Genomic DNA, 26,473 nt, shown 5'->3' on the forward strand with positions numbered 1-26,473 from the left:
AAGGAAGAATAAACTGTAACTTAATCTAATTGTCCACAATTCCTGGTTTGTCATAACATATAAATTGATAAAATGAAACTAAGTGATTATTTATTTCTCCACATGATCTTTGGCCTGCTTAAGCTCATTTGTACAGTTGTTGGGTATCATTGAGTTAGGCCTGACTCCTGGTGAATCTATGGACAATTATTCTCCATCTTCACTTGTTCCTGGTGACACTCCACAGTTTTTCTGGGGACTCTCCAGTGATATCTCTGATTTCATCCATCTACTTTGCCTTCCCATCTTCTACACCCATCAACTTTGCCAGAATAGTAATTTTATCTAGTCCATCATCAGCTCTCATTGCATGCCCTAAGTGTGAGTTTCTACTTAGCAATCATTGCCTCAATGGAATAGTCAGTCTTTCTTCCAGCAAAATCAGTGGGGAACTGCATGATTCACTTAATGACCAAGACTGCTTAACAACCGCATGATTCGCTTAATGACCACATGATTCACTTAACGACTGCAGTGATTTGCTTAATGACCGCCACAAAAAAGGTCATGAAATCGGGTCTGGTCATGTGATGATTCACTTAGTGACTGCATTGCTTAGCAACCTAAATTCTGGTCCCAATTGTGGTCATTAACTGAGGACTATCTGTATTTCCACTCAGTTGTGAATCAGTTAAGCACACTGGTTGGCATTGCCTTTGTCTTAATATCTAACATTAATCTAGATTTTTCACTTTCCATGTTTACTTTCCTAATGAACTTTTCTAAATCTTTATTTTTAGCTAATAAGGTGGTGTCATCCACATATATCAAACTGCTAGTGCTTTAACCCAGTTTGGATTCCAGCTTTTCTTTCTTCCAATCCTGCTAGTCTTATATTAACTACAAATTAAACAGATATGGAAAAATACTAAAGCAAATGTTGATGACATTTAGCAATATAAGTAAACAGTTTTTAAAGGCATTTTCCAGATTTATTCAGTTAAATTTATAGTGGTGGCAATATATCATGAGGTGGTGATTATTTGTTTTCTTTCCTAATGTTTTTATACTAAAATTATGCTGGAGTGTAGATTTAGCGTCTGATCTAGGTGCATTTAGCTCTGTTTTGCTAAGTCACCACTTCTTCCTAGCTGGTAGGGCTTATTTTTCTATGTTTCATCCATTTCCCATAAACAAAATGTTGATGACTTATATATGGTTTCTTGTAGTCTAGGCATGTTTTGAAAGATGTATTGTCTCTGATGTACTAGTTTAAAAGCAATCTGACTTTCATTAGCACATCTGCTTGGACAAATGAACGTGATCAACTTTTCTCAAGCGAGTACATTATTTCTAATATAGTATCAACTCACTTAGTCTGGATGTGGGTGGGTTGATATTGCTTTGGCTTATAAATAACTTTTCTTGCTAGTCATATATCTGCCTGAGTGGATAAAACAGGCTGCCATACCAACAGTGGGCATGTCTGAAACAAAATCTGCCCTACACATTTAGTTTTTGGTTTTGGATTGGGGTGAAATGAATTATTTCATTGATGAATTAAGAAACTGGTAGTGATAGGGGGTGGAGTTTAAAAATACCAGATATAGCAGATATATCTTTAACCTCTGCAAGAATGGGAGACCACGTTTGATGCACTTCCTCAGAAGCAGACTAAGATGGATTCCTGAGTTACTACAAGCTTAAGTAAGCTTAATAGCAGGCTTACTACAGGCTTAACTAGCATCTTGCCAATACTCTTAGATGACAACTCTCATGTTAGACCTCACTAAGAATAAGGATACCAGTCAGGCTATCCCTAACATTTTTCCTAGTCATAGAATGATGTTGGTTCCTTGATATTTTGGGCAGCTGAAGATGCTGGATGAGTGCTTAACATGCAGTGGTGGAATACTTGTAATGAAGACTAATATAAATAAGATTTTGTCTTTGATCATACTTTTTCAATCAAAGTTTTTTTCGGGTAGTTAGAAGCTTATGGCTGATTAGACATTTTTTGTATAAAATTTATATTTCTGCTGGTTTATGTATCTTTGTTTTGAAGGAGTCCAAGCTAAACAAAAGGTAGAATATGATGGTCAGGATGTTTTTCAGCTTGTTTAGTCGTGCACAAACTTATTGGAAGGTTGATCCTTAGACCCTTATTTGCCCTGGTTTGTGAAATTGGCAGAGCTGGGGTGGAGGATAGTGAGGTCCTTGAAACTTGGCGAACAACGATGAAACTTTTAATGAAAAAAAGATGATTTAATTCAACTGATCGATTGCAAAATTTTGGGCAAAGTGTTGGAATTAATCTAGCAGAGCTAGATTATATTGATTAGAATGAATCATCTTGTTTCAAATTCATTACAGAACAGAATCAAACTTTGTTACACTATAATACGATGCAAATTATATGGAAGGAATGCAGTGTCCCTCCCAATGGTTTATCTGTGGAGGACTCAGAAGCCATGGTATTATGGAAATTCTAGTCCTGAGTTGAGAAATTATATCAAAGTGATAGTGGAAACTTGTGTTCCATTCCACATCATTAAACAATATAATGTCATGTAGTTCCATTGTATTCCCCATGCTTGTCGACATTTATCTAAGACTCTTGAGTTTAGTCATCCAGAAATTTGGACCAAAGTATTATTATTTATCATCTCTAGTGTCTAGAGATTTTGAGGTGAAGAAGGTGACTAAAATGAGACCTAATCTGGCTCTAGATGCAGCTGTACAGAATCTGCAGTCCCAGAGTTGCTGTAGTTGAGAAAAGCCTTGGGTATGGCTTACAGGTCCCTTCTAAGAATTGCTACCAATTACAGTGTTAATATGACTTAAGGGGAAAATTATTAAATGCACACAGACTGCTATACATCAGTCTGCTTTTACAGTTCATAAATTTGACTTGGTGCAGATGAGATGGTCAAAATGTAGGCAATCTATGCAGTATCAGCTGTGCTGACTACTGGTGCATTTCTGATCCCAATTAAAACTGATAGTTCAAATCTGAAACCGTAAACAGTTTAGACTAAGTTGCTTAATCTGTTGCTCTCCACTAAGAAGGCCATATACATAGAAGGTAGGAGGATATTTGTTCACTTGTCAGCCTTTAAGAGCAGTTAGGGCTATCTGAATGGGTTGGTATATGGATATGTTAGGCCTCATTTTTTCAGGCTCCTTTCTTTATTCTTTTCTTGATAAAGTTGTATTTATGTATTCTTTAGTTCCTGTCATTCCTCCAGGAGCTTGTACATCACAATTTTTGTTTTCAGAGGATACATTGGGCTAAGAAAAGTTACTGATTTGAGGTCATCCAGTGGGTTTCATTAGATGAAGTGGACGTGAACCTCTGCTCCAAAACTCTAATCATTGCACCAGGGATTTTAAAAGTTTTTCAGGTCATAGACCCTTTAGTTAAAAAAAGAAATTCCCTGAATTCCTGCTGCTTGGATGAGGGGGGATGAGTCATCATAAGCACAAACATCCTGGGTGGGGGGATGCTTTTGAATATCAGTTGACAAGCCCTGTCCTTTCTGCTATACCTTAGAAAAATTGCTATGGACACCCCTTTTTTATTTCTCCCTTAGTCTCTTGTAGAATCCTAGGGTTCCACAGAACACAGTTTGAAAAACCTTGCACTACACCACAGTGGTTCTGTTGTTTTTTTTAGCAGCAATTGAATTTACATTGTAGAATCTGCTGGGTTGTATGTTGTTACTAATTTCATTAATTTTTGTTTTTTCATTGAATTGGATTTTATTACCTAAGCCCCCTCGAGTGCTTATACTTTATTGCTTACTTCTGGATTATGGGAAACCCACAGCATTGACATGAGTATTATGGCATCTTCCCTCTTATGTTCCCCACCAGTTAGTATTCACAGATTTTTAGTAAACTCTTTCCCCTCTATACATGATCACATTGTAACAGAAAACGTGAGCTGTCTTCTAACTCTAAATATCAGTTGGAAGAAGCAAGGTGGGAGCCATCTATTTTTTTATCTCTTGCACTGAAACATCTTGTTAGTCAGGGAAGAGAAGCAATAAAAATTCCCTTTCCAAGGTCACCTCCTCCAGCAGAGGCTGCTTGTCTTCCCAAAAGGCATGCTGAACCCCACGTGGCAGAATTCTAATTGGGCTGGCAATGAGCATAAGATAATGGCTTTGCCTATAGGTGTATATGGTCCCAGTTGGTAGAAGTAAGCATTCATAGAGAGCAGCACCAGCACCAGCACCAACAATAATGAGTGAAGAGAGAAGAATGGCATGGCACTTGTGGGAGAAGTATAGGTCACATTTCTTCTTTATCTCAAGGTAGACAGTAAGGTTCATGGTTTGGTTCAGTCCTCAATTTATCTGTTAGTTATCACCCCAGCTTGACTTAAAGTGCATCTGTGGAATTTGTCTTGCCAGTGATTTCAGAGCATATTAATATTTCTCTGCAACAGAGCTCCTCTGGTATTTAAAAGCTTGCTTACTTATTTCTGTGCCACTCCATCCCATACTGGCTCTGAGTGTAGTTGGTGTTGGTGAGGGTTAATTAAGAATCTAGAGATGCTTAATTAACCATCTCTAGATTCAACCCATTTAAGCTGGTCCACTGATTTCCAATATAGCCATAAAGAAGACAATGGCACTACAGCTCCAGGAACTCTTTCAGAAAATGGCATGTCTAGATCCTTTCAGTTCGGAACTAGATTTGGCATGGAGATGGCCTCAGTCACCCTGATGGATTATCTGTCCTGAGAGAGAGATGGGGAAGTATTGATTTTCCTAAATTTCATCAGCTTTTGATACTATTGACTGTGGTATCCTTTTAGAGCGCTTGAGGGAGCTGGGGATGGAAGACATCATGCTTACCTTTTTGTATTCTTTCAGAAGGTGGGAACTCTTTGAAAGTTGGTGCTGTTTTCCATGTTATTTAATATCCATTTTGTGGGGGTGCAGATAAACTGGAAAATGTACTATCTTTTGGAATTTCAGTTAGACTGTACTAGGTGAATCACAGTCTGGCTGTAACCAGTGGCTTTGTGTTTTCCCATTTTCTCTGTCCCTGGAACAATTCTGCCCAGAACATGTGTGTTCTGGATCTGTTCTGGATCTGTCCCTGGACTAAACTCATGTAGAATGCATCATTTGATACTGCCTGTTCCACACATATTCCATGCATGGAATATTTTGCACATCTTTGTCATTTTGTCTTCTATGTAATTTTTATTATTTATTACATGTCAGTTTCAAGAAAACTGATATTGGCACTCTTTTGTATTTTTTGCAAACTTGGAGAGAGGGAGAGAAAGAGAGATTTTAAGCCATCCAGAGCCATATAAATTTGTAGCATATAAATTTGTAAATAAAAATAAATGAGCTGCCATTTGTGTGTTTGTTTGTACATGCGTGTAATTTTAATCTTATTAAAGGGAAAGAAAATAGAGATTGGTTTTGTACCATGAGAGCCCAGATCATGTTTGGCAAGGCTAAACTGTCCAAATTCATCCATTGTGTGTTCCCAGCTACTCTTCAATCAGCTTGTTTGTGCTTTTATATCTAAAAGAATTATTTCTGTGGACCAAAAGTTAATTTACTCAAGTGAAGAACTAGCAAGTTAATATTATTAGCATTGTAATAATTCCCTTCTGTACAGTAGTTAGATTTTTAAGATAAGTAACATTCAGTTCTCTGAAGCTCAGTGTTGCTAAGGCTCTTGAATTTTACATGCTAAAAACAGCAGCCAATAAATGTAGACCAGTGTCATTTTTGTGACCAGCATACAAAGCTGTGGTTATACCAATAAACCACAGAGAGAAGGAACTTCTCAATTTGTCTGCCTTTGCTTAAGTTTCCTGTTTTTCTTCTTTTTATTACTGAGGCTGTTGAAGTTAGATTCCTAGGGAATTTCTATTGAAATATTTAATTTTTACCTGATTGGCACATACTGTTATAGAACAAGTTACAATGTATGAAATGTTTTGCGATAGTTTTGTTGTGTGACTATTTGAAAATGAATGTTAGTACATGGTCCTCAATAATATGTTTACATGTTTCAGAAAATACTTTGGGAACAAATGAAATGGAAGAAGAAGAAAACTACTGGAAAATAAAAGTTTTGCCAATTTTACATGAATTAGAGATTGGTAAATAATATAGTTCTATAAAATCTGTTTGGGTTTCATAAGTTAGACTTTTCAAGGCTTCTTTCCATTGATTTCTTATTTTTAATAATATTTTTCCTATTACCAATTTTAAATAATCCCACTGCTGGCTTGAAGAGACAACCTGTATTCCTGTTCTTAGCTATTTAGATTGGGGGCAAAGTGGGATGGAGATATATAGATATATTTGCAAGGTTTAAAAGTCCTCTGGGAATGTATAAGACAAAGAAGCTTTCAAAGAAGCTGTAAATATTAATAGCATGTACTGAAAGTAGGCAACCTGGTACATTTCAGATATTTTGAATGACAAATCCCATATCAGGAGTTAAAGATTAAAAAAAAAACATGGAGACCACCATATTTGTGGGTATTTTTTCTAATTCATAATACTTGCAAGCCTGTTGCTAAATATAACTAATTCTGTGTTCCACAGTTTTATGTCTTGGCCATGTGTATCTGGTGCTTGGTTAGATTAGTTGTTTAAGAATGGGGGAGGGGAGCTCAAGATCTGTCCTAGGCTTTCAGTGGCATATCAGGGGACACATTTCAAAAGTCATGACCTGTTTTGGAAATGGTTTTAGGAGTTTTAAGGGGTGGAATGAATGCCCTAAACATGTTCCAAGTTTGATGTATTCATTTCGCCCCTTCAGTTCCCCCATCTCACCATCAATGCAAAGAAGGCCTATATTTTTGATCCCATCCATTCTGGGAGAAGAGCTTTATTACCTATGAAAAGGATGCTAGCAGGCTACACATGGACCCATTCTGCACTCTTTTGTACCTCTAGTTGAAGACAAATGCATGCTATTTCTGTGAAAGGTAGAGATAGTCACATAAACATCTAGTAGAATAACACTGATCAAAAGCTACTTATTTAGTTTCTACTCCAGGGTTGCCTTCAGGAGGAGTACTGAAAGGAACTCTCCAGTTTGGGTCCAGAGAATTTAAAATAGCTGTGCTTGTTGATACTGCATGCTTTGTGGTATTTGTAAAAAAAGTTCCTTCCTTCCTCTGTAAAATATTTGATCATTATTATTTTTTTAGATTTTTTTTATCCTGCCTTTATTATTTTTTATAAATAACTCAAGGCAGTGAACATACCTAATACTCCTTTGTCCTCCTATTTTCCCAACAACAACAACCCTGTTAGGTGGGTTGGACTGAGAGAGAGTGACTGGCCCAAAGTCACCCAGCCAGCTTTCATGCCTAAGGCAGGACTAAAACTCCCAGTCTTTTACTTTCTAACCTGGTGCCTTAATCACTACATGCTCTCAATTTTACTTTTACTTTTACTTTCTTTACTTTACTTTTACTTTGCTTTTTACTTTTTAAAACTTTTTTTTAGTTTTACTTTACTTTTTTTTTTTTTTTACTAACTTTCTGCTTTTCCAAATCAAATAGAAAACAATGTAGAAAGCCTTTGCAATGCCTGTGCTACTCTCTATCAAGCCTTAGAAGAAGGAAATATGCTCAGCAAGCGATTCAAGAGGCGAACTTTACTGTTGAAGGTGTTATATAAACTAGTTGATGTTGCTTCAGATCCTCTTGGCTTGAAATTAGCAAAAATCATTCTGGGTGTAAGTTAAATTATTTTGTAACTGTTACAGAATGTGATTGTATGATACTTGTATGAAATTGCATTTATATGGTGAGAAGTACAACTGAACTTAATTAAACTATTAAATGAATTTTTCAGCAGAAGTTGCAGAACTCACCATATATAAACTGTTTAAAATTACATTTAATTTTCTTTCTGTTGTACTGTTGGATTCACCTGAAATCTAGGAGATTGACAGTGCAGTTCTGCCATTGTCTACTTAGAAGTAACGTTGCTTACTTGAACTGAGTTTACTTTCAGGTAAATAGATATAGAATTTCAGCCTAAGTGATGGCATATAACAAACACTTAAATAATAGATAAAAATACTGGGTGCTTACTTTAGTCACATCTTTTTGAACTTAAAAATTATACCCCAAAAAGTAACTACACTTTGTGAGAGTTTTTTTCCCTTCTCTTGAACTTGAATACATTTACTTGAAACCTAGAATAATTCATGAACAACATTTCCTGATTTCTTACCTGAGTGGCTGAATACCAAAGAGATACATAGCAGAATAAACCCAGGAGGAAAGCAAATATTCATTATTATAGTGTGTTGTATCTCTCCTAACCCATTTAAAAATTAACAACTATTTATACAATAACATTTTTACAAACTGCTGGCAATAATTACCATCATGTGATGCTCATATAATTTGTGATACAGTATTAATAAATAAATAAAATTTAATTTATTTGAAAGTATATTTGTTGTAGTTCTCATTAAGAAGAGACATTTGTCAGGATCCTCTAATCATCACTTAGTAGCTATACAATAATTTGTAAGAACTTGTTGCTAGGTTTTTAGCAATTTCCTACTGTCAAAAAGTTCCCTATTCACAAATTCAGAATGGTGTGTTTGATTCAAGTGAAGGGAAAATCTATTCATCAAGGAAATTCAGATTCTCTGTATGTGTATGGTGCACAATACATCTGGGCGGATAACACTGATTACATTTTACTTCCTATAATGTAATGTCTGATGCAGCACTATTTCAGTCAGAACTACCCAAATGCATCCAGTATGGGAAACTCGGGTTTAATGTCACTAAACTAACCAGCATCTTGCAAATAGTTTTAGATCCTTTGAGAAATCAGCATTAAATCACACTTCACTATATTCGATGTAACAGGAAGCTCTGTTTTATATGATCTAGTACTGAATGCTGGAGTTGGTGTACAAATGGAGGACGCTTCCTAAGACTCTATTAAACATTTTTTTCACTTCCTTTCATGTAGATTTTTATGCCTCCAGTAATCTTGGATCTGATAAATGGCTGTCATACATTGATGATTGATATGGAAGCTCTTATTTGAGTACTTGTGTTGGAATAGATTTGAAAGCTATGATAAGGCTGCAGATGTTTCTAGTTTCAGTTAAGTGCAGCATGTACAGAATATGAGAGTTGTGTTGCATATCTGCTCTTAAAAGAGCAGCTGAAACGTAAGGTGTAGTTATTTGATATATATTCTCTTTTGCCATACTTCCTTACAGCTGAAAGTGAGTGGGAAGAATCTGCTTAATGTTTGCAAACTAGTATTTAAAATCAGCAGAAATGAAAAAAATGATTCCCTTATTCAGAATGACCAAATACTGGGTATGTACATACACTATTCTATGACTGAGTAGTAATTCTATGTCTTTTATAATTTGGAAAAGATAATATATTGCTATTATGTGTGTGGAAATATGTAAAAACCAAATATTCGATGTAAATATGATTTCAATCTGCATTTTGATGTTAATGGTTTTTTCTCTTTCTGATTTGTCCAATCCTAAGCATGTTAATTTTTTTTGAAGCTAATGAACATAATTAATATGAGGTAATCAGAAATACAAATATTATTACTGAGTAGGAACTGGACATAAAAATTACATCTGGAATCCAAGAAAAATATATATACAAATGAAAACCAAGTTTTATCACCAGGCTTATACTTTGATCTCTATTTCTTCATGGAATCTAAGTAATGTATTCCAAAAACCATTATGGACACAATTAGAAAGGTACTGTTGGACTCCCTCTCCCATGATATCCTGACAGGAACTTGCCTCCTGATTTGCTATAAGTCGCATGTTTTTCCTGCATCAAAGGATGCAATACATATTTAAATGGTGAATGGGAGGGAAACTTAAGTTTTATCATAACTTGCACGAGATATTGATGCTTTGCTTATACATTACTCATAATTCTTTCATCTGGAATTTTGGGGCAAAAAAAATGGTAACACTTTGGATCAGATTATTGTTAATCAGACTCTTAAAACATTGGATGTATTGCAAGAAGCATTTGGATTCTCTAAAACTGCTAATTAAAACAATTTTGACTTTACAATATGGTCCCAAAGCATTAGTGACATATGAAACTCCTAAACTGTTACTATAATTGAAAATAATTTGGAGGTTCTCAAATATATAGTTAATATTTATGCACAAACAGTACTAAAAAGATACAGAAAACTTGCAAGCAACTTGGAACAAAGGTGAAATATCCTCTCTTACCAAAACAATAGGCTAGAATTTAAGAAATGTGTTAAATTTGTATCCTGTCATCTTAATGTGTGACTGATTCAAGGAAACATTTTTGTGTTTATAGGACAATCCAGAGAATGTTTAGCAAGGATTGGGTCTCAATCTCTATATGTTAGAAGTGTAATATTATGAAAGGAAACTAACACATATATTTGGAGCTTGTTCTACAATTACATAGTTTTAGTTTAATGTTCATAAGGTTGTCAATATGATGCTGGGAGGAGAAATACAATTATTGTACTATTAAATTATATACTGAAAATTTGGAATCTATTGAAGTATAAAGAACTCAGAATTTACCATGTGTGCTCTGTAGCTAAAAAGATTGTTTTACTCTGATAGACTCTGCTACACCTGATTTAAAATGCTGGATTGAAGATATGTGTTCATTCTCGTCATACAAATTGACCAAGACTTTCCATTATATGCAACCTCCATTTAAGCAAAATAACTTATGTGCTGATTTCCTTCTTTAAAAAAGGAGCTTCTTACAATCATTGAGGGCTATATTGCATAAGGGAAACGTCCATTGCTTCATCCCCATCAGAAACTCTTTCCTGGGCATTGGGGAGCTTTCAGTTCAGGCCTGGGATTTGGGATATGCTCACATATTTACCATGGAAAAAATAGCCAGAGGTAGCTTATGTAAATGGAAGTTCAGCTGTTGCAAGTTCCTTCCCTTCAACAAATTTCCTCAGCTATTTCTGTTCCTTGCGCCTTACCTGAGTTATTGGGGTGGCAGTTAGTAAATTTTGGGCAACTGTCCTTGCAGTTTCATTGAATAAATACTGCCTATTATAGTTAAAAGCTCTAGATTATTTCAAAAAAATAAATAAAAATGCAATATTATTTATTTGATCAGTTTTATGCTATTTTGATTTTGTGTACAACAAATAATGGATTATTACTACTTTATTTAACAGTTCCTTTAACAGAAAAGGGCTGGATGAAATAAACCTCATTCTGTGAAAAGGAATTGCACCAGACAGGAAGATTCACATCATGTTAATTTTTTCCATAGACTCTCTGCTGGAGATTCTGAGAACTGAAGATTTGCAAACAAATACTGAAGCTTTTCTCTATTGTACTGGTGCTATAAAATTTATTTCTGGCAATGCAAGGCTCATTAATGAAATGGTCAACAAGGGAGCTATTGAAGTCCTGCTGCAAGTAATGAAACTGATTAATGAAATTAATGAAGATGATGCTCGATTTTCCAGTTCAGGACATCTCTTGGTCCAGGTCAGAATTACGTTTTTATTTCAATCAAGTAAAATTCAGAGTTAGTCTAAACCTTGCTAGATTAATTCTTCATGTATTTAGAACAGTCTTCCTGAATGTGGTTGTCATCCAGATGGGTGGATATCAGTGTAGAATTCTCATCTATGATCTTGCTGACTGGGGAATGCTTGGAACTGACATTCATGCGTCTGGAAGGCACCAAGATTGAGGAAGATGCTACTAGCATTACTGATCAATGTACAATTATGATTTCATTGAGAGTTTGTGCAAAGCTACAATTTTGTTAATTTTGTTTTGGCTTAATATTGCCAAATAAGCTACAGTTGGCTGAAATCATCCATCAAACATAGTTTGGAGTCTACAATGGCTGGCTTCATGCAGCGTGGTAGGCCAAAACCAGATAATTTGTGTTTTGGTTTGGAGTGATGTGTAAACCAGCCATATTTATTTCAAATTAAATTTTGTAGGATTGTACTCTTCATGCATAAGAGTCAACTTCAGAGATACATGAGAAACTTAATTAAGTTTAGCAAAGCTAAAGTAAGTACATCCAAACTTAACCCAGATGTAGTAAAAACTATGTATTATTTCAATGGAAAAAACAGTGAAGGAGAAGAAAGGAATGAATATACAAGTTTGAAGCTTGCAGTGACTAGTTTGTGATTAGCATGGGTAAATGAAAACAATAGAAAACCATAGTCTAGGCAGTGCATGAGTTTCACAGAATTGCAAGCTGACACCATACACACACACACACACAGATCTGTACACACAAATGTTCTTGTATTGGATTATCATACACTCAGGTTAGGATAATTATAATCTATGAGACCCTAAAGAAACCTAATGGTACATCAGTGAATGAGCAGAAAGCAGGAATAAGTGATCTCTACCTTGTGACAAAGTAGAAAAAAGGTTATAAACAAAGGGCATCAAATGTCTTTCCCATTTGCTTTATTTAAGGGGTGAAAGGAAGCTAGTAGATTGGCAATTTTCAGAGAAAATTAGGAAAGGAATAGAGAATCATTGAAGTAAAGAGATGCAAGGTAGATGTTCCATCTAGGACTAATAATGGATGAGAACATTCTTATACCAGTAAGGCTGATCATGAAACATTGAAATTGGTTCCTGATTACTGCAAATATCACCTTTTAAAGCTGTTTAGCTTTACATTAGACTAGTGAAGTCATTAGTAATTTCTCATTAAAAGAGTTCCAGTTTCTGGTGTATTTTGTAAAAAGTTCCATATTGTTTTGGATTTTTTTCCCCAAATAACATGTTAATGTTACAATTATTGTTATTCAGGAGTAGATGTAATGCCAGAACAACAATATCTGTAATTAATATGTTGTAGTGGGGGAGAAGGGGATTTCGCTTACAGTTATTGGGAACAATTTATTACTGAATTTTAATAACAGTTAAATGTAAGATTAAAACAATAGGAGTAAATTCTCCTCGTTTATCTATCTTGAATGTTGCTATTCAGGCTCTCATATCGAAAGGGCCGGTTCAAACAAAAGGAGTTATGTTTTAAGAAATTAGGCAAAACATTCTTAAGAGGGCTTTCAGTGACTTACAATACCATGTGTAACCTGAAACCTCAGGTTTTAAAAAAATAAATGTTGAAAGATTTCTTACTGTCTTTACTAATTAAATGGCCCAATTTTTTGCAAATGTATATAAAGAAAAACTGTGTCTTGCCATATGACTTAATAATTTGGTATTAAAATTACCTAATGCCAAAATACCAAATTAATAGCACCTGCAAAATAAATAATTGAAATTCCAATTTTATGTTTTTAGAGAAAAACATCTATTTTCTTTTCAATAAATTCATAATACAAAGAAGTTCTAGGTTCATAAAAAAATAAGAATAGTGACTTCACTCTTTCTTCCCAGGACTCTCTTATTTCAGTCTAAATGACAGGAGAAATTTTAACAAGATCTTGTACATCAACAGAATTGACACCCATGACTTATAACCATTACAGAAGGCCGGTGTCCTTTTTCTGTCATTTTCAGCTCAAGTACAATTGCATTTTTTTCCTCTTATGCACTTCCTTCTATATAATTCCATTCCATATTGGCAAATAATAGCATTATATTTTCTATGCAAAGCAGTTTCTTTAGAAATAGTGATACATGGCCCAGGACATGTACTCCATATTTCATGCAGTTGTTCATCAAGAAACTGTATAGTGAGTTCTGAAATAGAGAAAAATTGCTTAGTTGAACTCAGACAACAATTTATCCTGCTGATTTCATGTTAAGAGATATAGGAAGGTCCTGATGGGACTTTGCAGGCCAATTTCAATTTGTGCTTGGTCAGTTGGCTCTAGGGAAAGATGAACTGAAGCCCAGTAGGTTCTGTTCAGTTATGAAGTGAGAGTAGAAAATAAGTCAAAGATAGAAGCAAGCAGTTTACTCAACTCTGAAAAATGAATAAAGTATTATTTTGCTTTCAGATAAAAAGTGACTTACAAATACATCTTTTTTTTAACAGTCAAGCCTGAATCATTGTTTCATATTTTGGAGTTTAAATAATCTGTTTAAATTTAAATTTAATTTTTTTTTAAAATTAAATTTTCCATACCACTGAGTTTCATACTGCTGCCATCAGAGGAGGGTTATGCAAGTTTTTGTTATATTTTCAAAAATATCTGGTACTCATAATAAAATTATGTTTATCATGTTTGTTTAATTCATATTTAAATGTATTTTTCCAGCTCACTGCCACTTTACGAAACTTGGTAGACTTACCTCAGTCAAGGTGCAAATTCCTAGAGTATGGAGCAATTCCAGAGATCTGTCTGATGTTGGAGAAACGTATGGGTGACAAAGATATATGTACCAATGTGGCCAGAATATTCAGGTAATCCCATTATTTTTTTAAAAAAATTACAGGATAGATCTTTTTACTTCTTCAACAGCCGCTTCATTATCTATTGAAGTTGGTGGTCCCATGGTGCTACTGTTTATATTTCTCTTGAAATACTTTGGGTCAGTATAGTGTTTAGTTCCTGAACTATTGTGCTGGCTCACTTTTTTGAATAAGAAAACACTATCTTCTACAATCTAAAAACAAGTAGATCACCCACAGTCTGCTGGGCACCCTTGAATATATTTTCTTTTTTGACTTGTGGTTTTTGTAGGAGTGTCAGTACTTCTTCCTCTCACCCAGCTGGCAGATAATGTAGTGGGAAAGGATTACTTATTCCTTGCTGCTAATGCAGCAGGAAAACAGTAACCTGCATTAGGATTGCTGTAAGAGGGGAGGAAGTATTGCTTCCTTCTTCTTTACAGCAACCCTGGTCAAGATTGCAGATTTTCTGATGACTTTAGCATAAGGAAACCAGAAATTTGCATCACAGTCATTAGGAATGAAGAGCATAAGATCTTCCCATCTTCCAGTATCCCTGTTAAAGATTGTTTTTTGACTGTTAGATATGGTGCAGAAGTAGTAATTTTGAGTTGATTTACTGGGAAGGGATTAAGTTCTGCCTTCCCCCAGAAATATCTTGTGCTGAATATTATCTGTATGTGAGTGTCCATTTGAATGGATGTATATGTATGTGTGAGCAAGCAATATATATGGCCTTGGTTACTAAAGTTATTCACCCCTGCTCTAAGCCATATATGTCTATGGCCCCACATGATACAAAGGAACACAGCATGGCTACACACCATGAGCATAGCTAGGCTTTCACATTGTCACTTGCAAAACAGCTTGTATTTATCTACCATAACTCAGAAATAGGACTTGGCTACACATGTACTTCTAGAACAGCTGAATATATATTTAAAATAGATTGTTTCCCTTAAGTTATAAACCATTTTAACTGGAACACTATTTACATTGCTAAATGATTGCTAACCCTTAAAGGTTTGTGCAAAGGTCATCAAAAGCATCCCTGTAGGAATGAAGTAGGGGCATTGCTTGTTTTCCACAGAGAAGTTCTTACATTCCGTCGCTTGAGTGACCCCTTGAAGAAAGAATGTCAGGAGATCAGAGAGATCTGTCTCTTGGAGCAGTGGTCAATGGCAGCAGGCAGCGCTGAAGGCTGGATAGAGTCATAAGTTGACTGCTCCATAGCTAAACAGTCTAGTCAAACAGCTCAGGGCCTTAGGCTTGCCATCTTGGTTTCTCTCTCCACTGCTGCTGTTACATCTTTTCTTCCTTCCCATAAAAGTATCACTTCACTTCTACAACTGCCACTTCCTCATGCTTTCTGCTGCTGCACTTGCCCTTGCTGCTGCTTTGTCTTTCTTGTTGAAGTGCTTGAAGATTTTTCCGTTTCTGCAAGGAATCATAGTTGGGCCCAAAGAAGCAGTAGCGGGTTTGAGGGTCACCTACTATATTTGGTGGTAACTTAAATTCAGCTGTTAATTGTCATTATTCCCATGTAATAGACTTGATTTTTTAGTCATCAGAATCATTGCCATTTGCTTCTGTAATTGCTGCTTGTATTGAACTGCACAAAAATAGAGAATGCTGGCTTCTTCATTTTGTACCCTGAATAATGTTTAAAATCAGAACAAAATATGTAGATTGTAGGTGGAAATCATAGAAGAAAATCTCATATATGTTATTGCTTCAAACATGCAGCAAACTTTCTTCCTTCAATGACTGCTGTGCAGCTTTGGCAGATTGCTCCAGAAGTTATGCCTTATTTTTAGCCCTGCTAAACAAATACCCAACGAAGCAGGTCAGTTTTTTAATCTCCTGTTTTTTATATTTTAATCCTTTGATGTATCTGTGGTGTTGTATGTGTGTAAGTCCGTTTTTATAGACAAATTTCATGTGTATTTACCAGATAAAAATGAATGTTGTCAGCCATTTAGGCACCTAGGAAAAGGCTCCTGGTCCAGTAGATTTAGATGATGCAAGCCTTCCCGTTAGAGAGGAGTAATAATAGAGGGGCATCTAGAGGTTTAAGGGGTTGAGAGTTTCTTGGTCCTGGAACTTCTGTATTTAACCTTTAGCCAAATATGGAATAAATAAACAACAAAAGAAAAGTTAAAAGGAAAAAAAGAAGAGTAAGAGAATGATTTTTTAGAATAGTAAGATTGCATTAAAAAAAAAAAACCCCAAATAAATAATAAGAGCAGATTAAACATTTCTTTCAACCGTGTTGCTGTGTATACAATGTGCAGAGGAGAATCAAACTTGTTTTTTTCTATTACTAAATTGAGTTCATACTGAATCCTGGTCCATAACACTAGCATTTACTATGCCACTTTATTAACTGAGTGTTTGCATTTTCATAAAGTCAACAGAAATGTCTTTTTATTAGTAAAATTTATCATTGCAGAATATTCAGGCACTGGTAGGCACAGAGGTTCAAATCAAAAGGAATATTCATGCAATAATATAGAATAATAGGTTTATGATTAAGAAATTAGATAATTCAAAATGTAAGATATGAAGTGGCTAATATGCATTTAGGTTTTATCTGGTCCTATGATGGTTTTAGGGTATCCTCAGACTATCCCAAAATAGTTCAGCTGAAAAACTTTAAACCATCATAGTACAAAGTACAGCCTAATCTTGGTGTTTGCAATCTCAGCCACACATCCCATTTTAAAATCTAATAATTTTTATGGCTTCAATATCTAATCAATTTTTCTCTATTTTTTTGTCTTCTACAATACCTAATCCAGAAATTTTGAAATCTCAAGAGCTTACTTGTTGCTAGGTATGATAAATAACCAACAAATCTAACAGTGTTTATCAGCTACAGTATTTTTATAATATCGTTTATACTCCACATAGAAGGGCATTTGTATTAGCATGAATGCGTTGCCCTTAATGGTGATAATGAGAAATTACAATAATATCCCTTACCTGGACCACTTTTGCATTGAAGCTGAATCCTTGATTTACACTGCTAAACTGCCCTTTATTTTACATATTAACTTATTGAAATATCTAGAAAGGTTGCATAATTTCAAGTTGTTGCTATTATTACTATTAGAAGCCATTGAGTATGTCTTGTAAGTATGTCCAGATACCATTTTGCATTTATTCTTATAAAGCTTATTTGTTTTGTCTATTTTTCTGTCAAACTTGGTATGAAAATTTCATGGACTTGTCCATGTATTTACCCGGAGTCAAGACTGACATGAAAGCACCCTCCCCCCCGCAAAAAAAAGCTACCCTTAAATTGAACAGGAGGTTGGTCTCTAGCTCTTTGGTTGTATGAATTATTTTAAGGATGTAGAATTGCAGTACAGGCAGTCCTTGCCTAATGACCATGATTGGGACCGGAACTTCCATCACTAAGTGATGTGGTCGCTAGGCGAAACATCATGTGACCACATCACTTAGCAACTGCAATCCCGGCAGTCCTGGTTGTTGTCGTTAAGTGAACGTCCTGGTTGTTAGGCAAGGCAACTTCCTGCTGGCTTTCCACAATGTCAGTGAGGAAGCCTGCAGGAAGCTGCAAGTCCCAGGTACTGCCAAGTGGGGGAGGGAGTGTGGGGGTGCGTGGGAGGGTTGGGTCAGGTGTGTGGGGGTGCGGTGCAGGTCGGGTGCATGAGGGCCTCAGAACTGCTTGGATTTTCAGCCACAGTGGAGAAGCTTCTGAAGCCTCTCCACTCTGGGGCTGAAAATCCTCTGTGGTTAAAAATCCTGCTTGGATTTTGGATGGAATATTTAGTGCACAGAACTTTGGGGGCTGCCTGAAAAAGCTTTGTGCTGAAATCCAAGCCTTCAGAAGCCTCTCCACTCTGGGGCTGAAAATCCTCTGTGTGGGGGTGTTTAGTGCATGGAGATGTGGGGGCTGGCTGAAAATGCCCTGTGCTAAAATCCTGCTTGATTTCTACATAGAGTTTTTTCAGCCAGCCCCCAGAGATGAGAGGGAGTCCTCTCGGCAGGCGGCTTGTGACCTTCCCTGCTGGCTTCCTGGGAAGCTGCAGAGAAGATTGCAAATAGCAATCACATGATCGTGGAGCACTTGGCAACCGGTTATAAGGGTGAACCAATTGCCAAGGGCCAAGATTGCTGTAAATTCAGGTATGGGTCGTAAGTCCCTTCGTTCACCGCCATTGTAACTTCGAATGGTCACTGAATGAATGGTCGTTAAGCAAGGACTAACTGTAATATTGTTTGGAGTACATTTTATTGCAATGGCTTTGAAACACCAGCAAGCATTAGTAGTTGAAAGGCAAGGCCAATAAATGAGGCTAAGAAGGGACCAATGTAGTACTATTGCATTTTGGGAAACATTTGCTGCTTTGCATGAAGAAATGAGAAGCTGGGAGTGAGAGGAAGGATACATTGTTTCTAGCAGCTGTAGGTGGAAAGAAACAGATTGAGGATAGGGATCTTTGGGCAACAGCATGGAGGAGAAGTGCTGCTGCTTGTTTAAATCACCCATTGCCCCCATTCTACTTTCTTGCAAGTGAGCTTATGGAAGATCTGAAAGCTTTGTCATTTCAGGCCAGAATAGCTGCTAGCCTCTTGATTGTGGCAGGCAAAAACAAAAACAAAACAAAACAAGTCCACCTCGTAGCCTTTAGACAATTGGGATGTAGTTATATCACATTGCTAACCCTGCTTCCCACCTAGACTGTTTTCTCTTCCATCAGCATCCCACTGGTTGAGAAATGCTGATTCAACGGATAATAACATAAAGGACATACTGTACAGTTGAGGAATTTGCCTTTTCTTCATATGCAGTTGAGGCATCCTTGAAATAATTTTTCCCTAAAAGATTTGGATCAGGAATAAGCAGTATAAGCTAGTGCTATAGCTGGGTCAGTAATGTTTCTATGTTGCAAAGTCACCACATAGCAGCTGAGTGCATAGGCTGGGATAGCAGCAGTACATGGCGTAATGGCTTCATCAGCTAGAAATAACCAACCAGATTTATATCGCCTAATGCTTGCTTTAAATTTGAAGTCGGTAACCCAGTGTGGTCCAGGTATTTGGAACTGTTATTTCCATCAGTCCCAGCACTATGGCCAAAGGCAAGGGGCTGTGGAAATTGGAGCTGAAAACATCCGAAGTTCTCCAGGTTGCCTACTACTGCTTAAGCTGTAATTGGGGAAATCCTTGGAAATAGGGCTTGTTGCATTCGGTGTAATTTACTCTCAAATTTGTGTTTGTCATAGCCTTAGACAGTGATCATAAGAATGCTCAATTGAAAGTATACTCAAATAATAAAAAGACATTTGCTGAGAGAATAAATATTAAATCATAATGCCATTCTGTGTTGTTTTTATATTGAAGTAGAAAACTATTTTTTTTTTTGGCATAGAACTTGCTTTATTGGTAGGAAAGCTGCTAAAGCATGAACCATTCAGTTAGCAATAGTGAGAATCATTTTTAAAAAGGAAATAGCAGAATTCTGGATCAAGATCCCAATTCATTACAAATTGGCATAGCTATATATTATTTATGTGTCAATTTTTAATGTGCTAATTTATACTGAGAGAGCCAGTTTGGTGTAGCGGTTAAGGCACGGGGCTAGAAACCGGGAGACCGGGAGTTCTAGTCCCACCTTAGGCGTGAGGCCAGCTGGGTGACCCTGGGCCAGTCCCTCTCTCTCAGCCCTGGGAAGGAGGAGGCAAGGGCAAACCTTGCCAAGAAACCAGGAGTCGACTGATTTGAAGCCACCAAAAAAAAAAAAAGTTATAATGAGATAGGCAACCTAAACCTCCAAGGCGTAGCATGCATTCCCCGTAACTGTTACTTTGGGTCTGTAGTTTCCTCTAACCAAACGGCAACATTTCAGTGGAGCTGTTGCAGATCATCACCATAGTGGTTTCCTGCTTTTAGAGCTAAAAGAATGCAAAAATTGCTCCCAAATGCTTAGAAGTAATGGGAAATCTCACCCTTGCTCTCTGTATCTTGTCCACTGCAGCCCTTGACTGAATCATACATCAGTTCTGCACTGATGAATGAATTAACATGAAAATTTGTATTTAAATACACACTTTAATTTTTTTTTTACAAAATATCTGTTTTTTACCCTAAAATATACATTTTACATATTTTTTGTTCTATCAAAATGTTGTGAAGGATTGCTACAGGCTAAGAACAAGTTCCGTTCCCAAGTCTGCTGTAACTTGAATTTGTGGGTAAGTCAGAACTCATACTTACGAACAGGCTGCCTATTACTGAAAATGGAAGATGGTGTTCTCCTTCCTCGAGCTGACAAACTGCTGAAGCCACACAATGTTTTCATGTACTGAAAACAGGCTGTATATTAAAAATGCACGGCTTCAGCAGTTCATGAAAAAATTGCATGGCTTCAGCGGTTTGTCAGCTCAAGGAAGGAGAACGCCGTCCACCATTTTCAGTAATAGCGGTTTGTTGACTCGAGGAAGGAGAATGCTGTTTGCCATTTTTAGTAATAGGCAGCCCATTCGTAAGTATCCATTTGTAAGTCCATAAGTTAGACGTTCTTAACCTGGGGACTGCCTGTATATTGAGAACTACACTGCAGTTGGGAAGATGTAAATTGAGTCAACTTGTTTCTAAATGCAGACCCAACAAAGTTTCAAACATCTGTAGTTTCCCCTATGATCCTGTTGGCCTCTCTAAGATTTCAACTGAAAATGTATTAGGTAATTTACATTCATTAAAGTTTTCTTTTATGTTTTATTTATGTATTTATTTAAAATATTTGTATTACCACCCATCTTAAACCAAACTTTGGGCAGCTTACAATCAGGAATAAAACCACAAATACACATTAAAAACCAAAAACAATAAAACCAATAACCAAAAAATCAGAAGAACCTGGCACCTCAGCCACACTCCCTTGTCACAACCCACACATTCTCTCCTACTCTAACCTTACCTAACCCTGATTTTAGCACCTTTTTGAGCAGTTTTTTTTTCTTCTTGAAAACTGAATCATGGGCACCCTGATTTTTTAGCTTACTTTCTTGGCTATTGTGGGACACATGCAGATATATCTGATACTTGATATGTTGGAATGATTAAACTCAGTAAGGAAAAATAATTAGGAATTATTTAGGAGGTTTGATTGAGACTCATGGGTATTGGAGATTGATTTCAGAATCATATGTGTTGCATTCAGTTTGACTTAGTTATCTTACTTTCCAAGCTGTTGTTGTTGTTGTCGTAATGTCGTCATGTTAATCTATCTCATGAATGAGGTGCTTCATGTCTGCAAAGACTCTATCCATCTAACATTTACAGTACATGGTGATCCATATCTATTCAGTTCCATAGATTGTATGTTTAAGAAAAAGTTATCCAGGAGAGGCAGGTCAGCTATACTGAAAAATATAACTTAGTAAGAAGGATAAACTATACCTCACTAACCTACCTAAAAGTTGATGGTAAAGGAGGTCCTTGTTTAACTACCACTGGTTCATTAACCATTCAAACTTACAATGGTGCTGAACAAGTGGTAGTTATGACTGGTCCTCATTCTTATGTCAGTCGCAGTGTCCCCGCTGACAACTTCTGAAAAACTTTGCCAGGAAAACTGCAGAAGGTACACACACATCTCTCTTAATACCAAATTCGTTGTTATTATCTTTTTGGATGCCAGTTATACAACAGTAGAATCTTGTCCCTCTTTTACTTTAAATTACTGCAGAAGAGTGCTGTTGCACACAAGGTGGAATATGGGTTATTCCAGGGTGTATCAATACACTCTATTAAATAGTAATGCTAAAGTGTGTGCTCAATTCCTAGTAATACTTATTCAGATATATGGAGACTTATTCCAGTCCTATTGTGTCTCTTCATATCTGTCCTGAGAACTGAATTATGGGACTGTGCTGACCCCCAAGTCCTACCAGATTCCCTTATGTGGAAAATGAAGAAGCTTTAATTCTGTCAGTAGTAATTTCTTACTAGTAAGTGTTGTTTGGGGTAAATACAGATGGGAAACTTTTGAGATGAGAATGAAATACTTATTAATGATAAGCCTAGCTAATCATTGTTTAGTACTTGTTTTCTAATTTCCCATTTGGTAGCCAGTAATTTTTAATAGTATTAGAAAACAATGAGCATCATAAAGATCGTTCTTCTGATACATTAGTTGCTTGATACATCTATTATATTCTTCATAATCCTTCTATGCAGAAAGGGATCACTCAAGAATTATAATTTATATGCTTATGTTAATGTTACATATTATAATAGAAGAGGAATTATGTCTTACTTCAAGAGAAAAGTGAACCAGTTTTCACAATAAGTTTCACCTTGCTAACAATGACATTTATTTGTAAATGTTGCCTGAGGTAGAAGTGGGAATGAATAAAGATTTTTTAAAAAAAAAATTATTCTCAAAGCAAATTAATTCCCATCTCCTGTCTATTTCCTACATTTTCAGCAGCACCAACCTCAATAATACACAATAAAACAACCCTGTCATAGATTTATTGAATCACTGGGTACATCTGTGTTGCTTTTATATAAATTAATGGCTATATTACTGGGTTATATAACCATTCTCCCAAAGAACCTTGTAGTTGGGTGGTGTGGTACTGAGATTTGATTTAGATCTTTTATTGAAGTCAGTGTTATAAATGTGTGCTTAGAATTGTGGGAAGTTATGTTCTGAAAATACTGCTAGCGTATGTGGTACTGTAAGGAATATCTTATGCCATTTGTGTGTGCAGATGTGATTCGTAAGTAAAATCATGCTAGGTTGCATTATGTATTCGTTCACTTTTGTACTTTAAATATGAACTGTTTAACTATTGAATATCCAGTTCGATAAGAACAGAAGTGAATTTCATTATCTTTTCATAAATTATCTATTTTCATTTGCAGCAAGTTCTTTTCCTTTCTTATGTTCAATTTCAGGATTTAGTTATCCGTATCATTTTCATTCTTGGCAATTTAACAGCAAAGAACAATCGGGCCCGGGAACAATTTTTTGAGGTGCAAGGAAGCATTAATACACTGATAGTACTTTTCCAAACTCACTGTGAAACCGATCCTAATGGTAAACTGTGGAAAGATGATGGCGAAATGAAAAATCTCAGACATCCTTCTGAAGCAGAAGACATTCTCATCAAGCTGATAAGAGTGATTGCCAATCTGTCCATTCATCCAAATGTAGGTGCATGTTTGGCAACTAACCATCACATTGTGGCATTACTTATTACAGTACTTGGTAAGAACTGCTTTTGAATATATAATCTGTAGAAGAGGAACCATCAGTGTCAAAATCATTTGGCTGACATCAATTTATGTCACACTTCCTAGTGTGACACATGTCCAGGGCAAAAGAAAATTTTCTGAAAGCCCTAGGCACTCTTAAAATTGTTGTTCCCACCTCCCCCAATTATAAACAGACATTTGCATTATTATCAGTGAATTTCTGGAGCCAGAAATTTTTTAAAGGCTCTTGGGTACTCTTTGTGCCCAGTGCATAATCCAACCCATGTCAGTTGGAGTTAAAATCTGACGTAACTTGAGGGCACCAGGTTGGGAAAGGCTGGTAGGTTCAGAACTATAGAACTATATGCATAGTTAAGAGTTCCCCATTATCTACCTTCTTTATCTGCAAGCTCATTGGCTGCTTTTCCAGTTTCAGTGTCTTACTGTTTGATCCACATCCCTAGTATCAAAGCAGGGCTGTTGGGCAGGTATGCAGCTAGAGCTTGCCTCAGAGCCAGGGCTCTACATAGCTCTGGGCTCTTCAGATTGCCAGACATCTTTTTAAAATCTGATTATTGTGAGGATAAGACATACAGATGTTCCATTTTATTTCTGTAGTCACGTCAGAATTTAAATTAGTTTAAAATATAAATTGTACACACTTGGAGATTGGAAAAAACTCTGGCAATTTCCCCCTTCCTCACAATATGCATGGAATAGAGAAGCAATGCTTGGGATGGCAATGGGATGAGTAGGAGGAAAACACATGTTAGTTGTATGCTGCAAAAACTGGCTTATTTAAATGATGGATTTAAATTTACCTAGCTGCATCACTATTGTGTAGCCCATAAAGGCTATTATATTTGAGACAGCATTCCTGCAATTCTTTCAGTTTTAATTTCTGAGCATTTTAAAAACCATGGTGACCATCATCTATATGGTACCAGTATTATTAACTGATCAGAAATTAGAAAAGGGAATTGGCAGGGGCCTGTCTTGAAAGTTTTTCTTTGCTTCCTTCAAAGCTTTCCAAGGTCTTGCTGGGCATATCATGTATTTAGATGATAGTATGAAGGACTTCTCCTGAAAAAAATCTATATGGCACTAAAAGTCAGCACTGACTTGATGGCACATAATCAATCAATGGAGGACTTCAGTATGATGAATGTGTATATCTACTTGAATAAAATAGACATGGTTTCCGTGGTACTTTGAAATGGCCCCAAGCAAGAAGATTGAATTCAGCATAAGAATTTTATTGAAATGTTGCCAATTCTTTATTACAACACTTGATTGTATGGCTTCATTTTATGGAGTCAGTGTAGCTTTTTATACTAGAATTGCTGAAGTTATGATCATAAACAGAATCTTGGCAAAAGGCTTAAGTCTTCTCTTCTAAATCACTAGAGTGCAAGTCTGTTGAGGAATGTGAGGAACTGGTTATTAATTCCACTGCAACAATCAACAATTTATCCTTTTATCAAGTGAAAAATTCTGTAATCCAAGAGAAGAAATTACATATTGCAGAATGTAAGAATATTTTAAAAGTTAATTATTCTCTCATCTTTCTGTTGTATGGTAATGACCAGTATTGTTTATGAATATTACAGATGTGAGTGAAAAATAATAAAAAGGAATTTATTATCTAATTTAATGATTTTTCAGACAATTTTATAATGATAAAGCTGGTCTAACTTGGCTTAATCTTTGTTGCCTTTATTGATTAGCCTTAAAAAGAAGATCATGCTGATTTTGTAAATTGGTTGATCAGCATATTAACCCCTTTCACTAGTTTTCTGTCTTTTGTTTTTGGTCCTAACTTATGCCAAAGGTTTGACTAATGTAAAGCATTACTCTTTGACTCTATAGATGAAAAAGTATTATAACACGTAGAAAGTTAAGGTACGTATCACTCAAAGATGAGAACTCATTGAAGAAAATTTTCAGATACACAATATATTAATAGGGAATTTGTGTCTTTGTAGATATTGCTGAATTGCACTTCCAGCATCTCTCACAATTGGCTATGCTGGCTGGAGTTGCCAGAACTTGTAGTTCAGCATCTTTTGGAAGGGCACAAGCTCCACATCTCTGATATACTCGGTAATTTTTAAAAGTTGGAGTCATGTTTACAAGAGATTTAGCAGTTAGAGGAGTGATAACTTCCTGAATAAATAAGAACAATGCCAAGATTGTATAGATATTTAATAAGATTGATGGAAGTTTGTCAGCAGATAAGGAAGAAAGGCAGGAGAGATGTCAAGTTTTATGAGAGTGAGATTAAAAGTGAGAAAATAATTTTTGTGAGGGCAGTTTCAGCAGAACGTAGAAAGGAAGCTAAAGAATATTTTAACGCTTTTTTCCTTTGATCTTCCAGTAACCAGGCTCCCCAAACAGTATATAGTTATATCCAAATGTATAGTCCTGGTCTAATTGTATGTTTCAGTGAATCCCTAAGTAAAAATAAAGTGGCATAACCCCTGCATTGTGCAAAGTTAAACACAACATCTTTCTGCAAATTTAAGTGCATACTTATTATTGTGTGCAGTTGTGTACAGGTTTGAAGTTAAAAAAAAACAGTAAATATAGCAGATGCAAAAGTTTGGACACCTTTTCAGTTGGTACTTTGTAATACCTCCTTTGGCAGAAAAAACAGCTTCCAAACATTTCTGGTAGTGAGCTAAGAAACTTTCTGTTTTTACTTTTGGAACTTTTCCCTACTCTTCCATGTAGAACGTTTCTAGATCAGAAATATTCTTAGGTCTCCTTGAATGAACTGCACATTTGAGATCCCCATTGATTTTCAATAATATTCATGTCTGGGAACTGTGAAAGTAATTGCAAAATCTTTCTTTTCTGTAAGTA

The 26,473-nt window shown here is 36.0% G+C and overlaps 1 protein-coding gene across 9 annotated transcripts in view; it reads left to right on the forward strand.

Annotated features, from left to right (window-relative positions):
• ARMC2 (armadillo repeat containing 2) overlaps positions 1-26,473 on the forward strand; it is a 72,543-nt gene that overhangs the window by 42,521 nt on the left and 3,549 nt on the right. For 6 of the 9 annotated variants that reach the window (XM_088139153.1, XM_088139150.1, XM_088139158.1 and 3 more), the window contains 8 exons: positions 6,032-6,118; positions 7,538-7,713; positions 9,232-9,334; positions 11,291-11,511; positions 14,238-14,383; positions 16,118-16,217; positions 23,309-23,621; positions 25,016-25,138. In XM_088139153.1, the coding sequence (XP_087995279.1) occupies positions 6,032-6,118; positions 7,538-7,713; positions 9,232-9,334; positions 11,291-11,511; positions 14,238-14,383; positions 16,118-16,217; positions 23,309-23,621; positions 25,016-25,138 (1,269 nt within the window). Of the gene's footprint in view, positions 1-6,031; positions 6,119-7,537; positions 7,714-9,231; positions 9,335-11,290; positions 11,512-14,237; positions 14,384-16,117; positions 16,218-23,308; positions 23,622-25,015; positions 25,139-25,593; positions 25,782-26,473 lie in introns of those variants that run through there. The other 3 variants (XR_015795865.1, XM_088139174.1, XM_088139167.1) reach the window with 2 other exon arrangements.

Source organism: Python bivittatus, unplaced genomic scaffold (assembly GCF_059951505.1).
Source record: "Python bivittatus isolate LINGU-HERP-01145 unplaced genomic scaffold, Pbiv_v1 ctg000020_np1212, whole genome shotgun sequence".
Taxonomy (NCBI): domain Eukaryota; kingdom Metazoa; phylum Chordata; class Lepidosauria; order Squamata; family Pythonidae; genus Python; species Python bivittatus.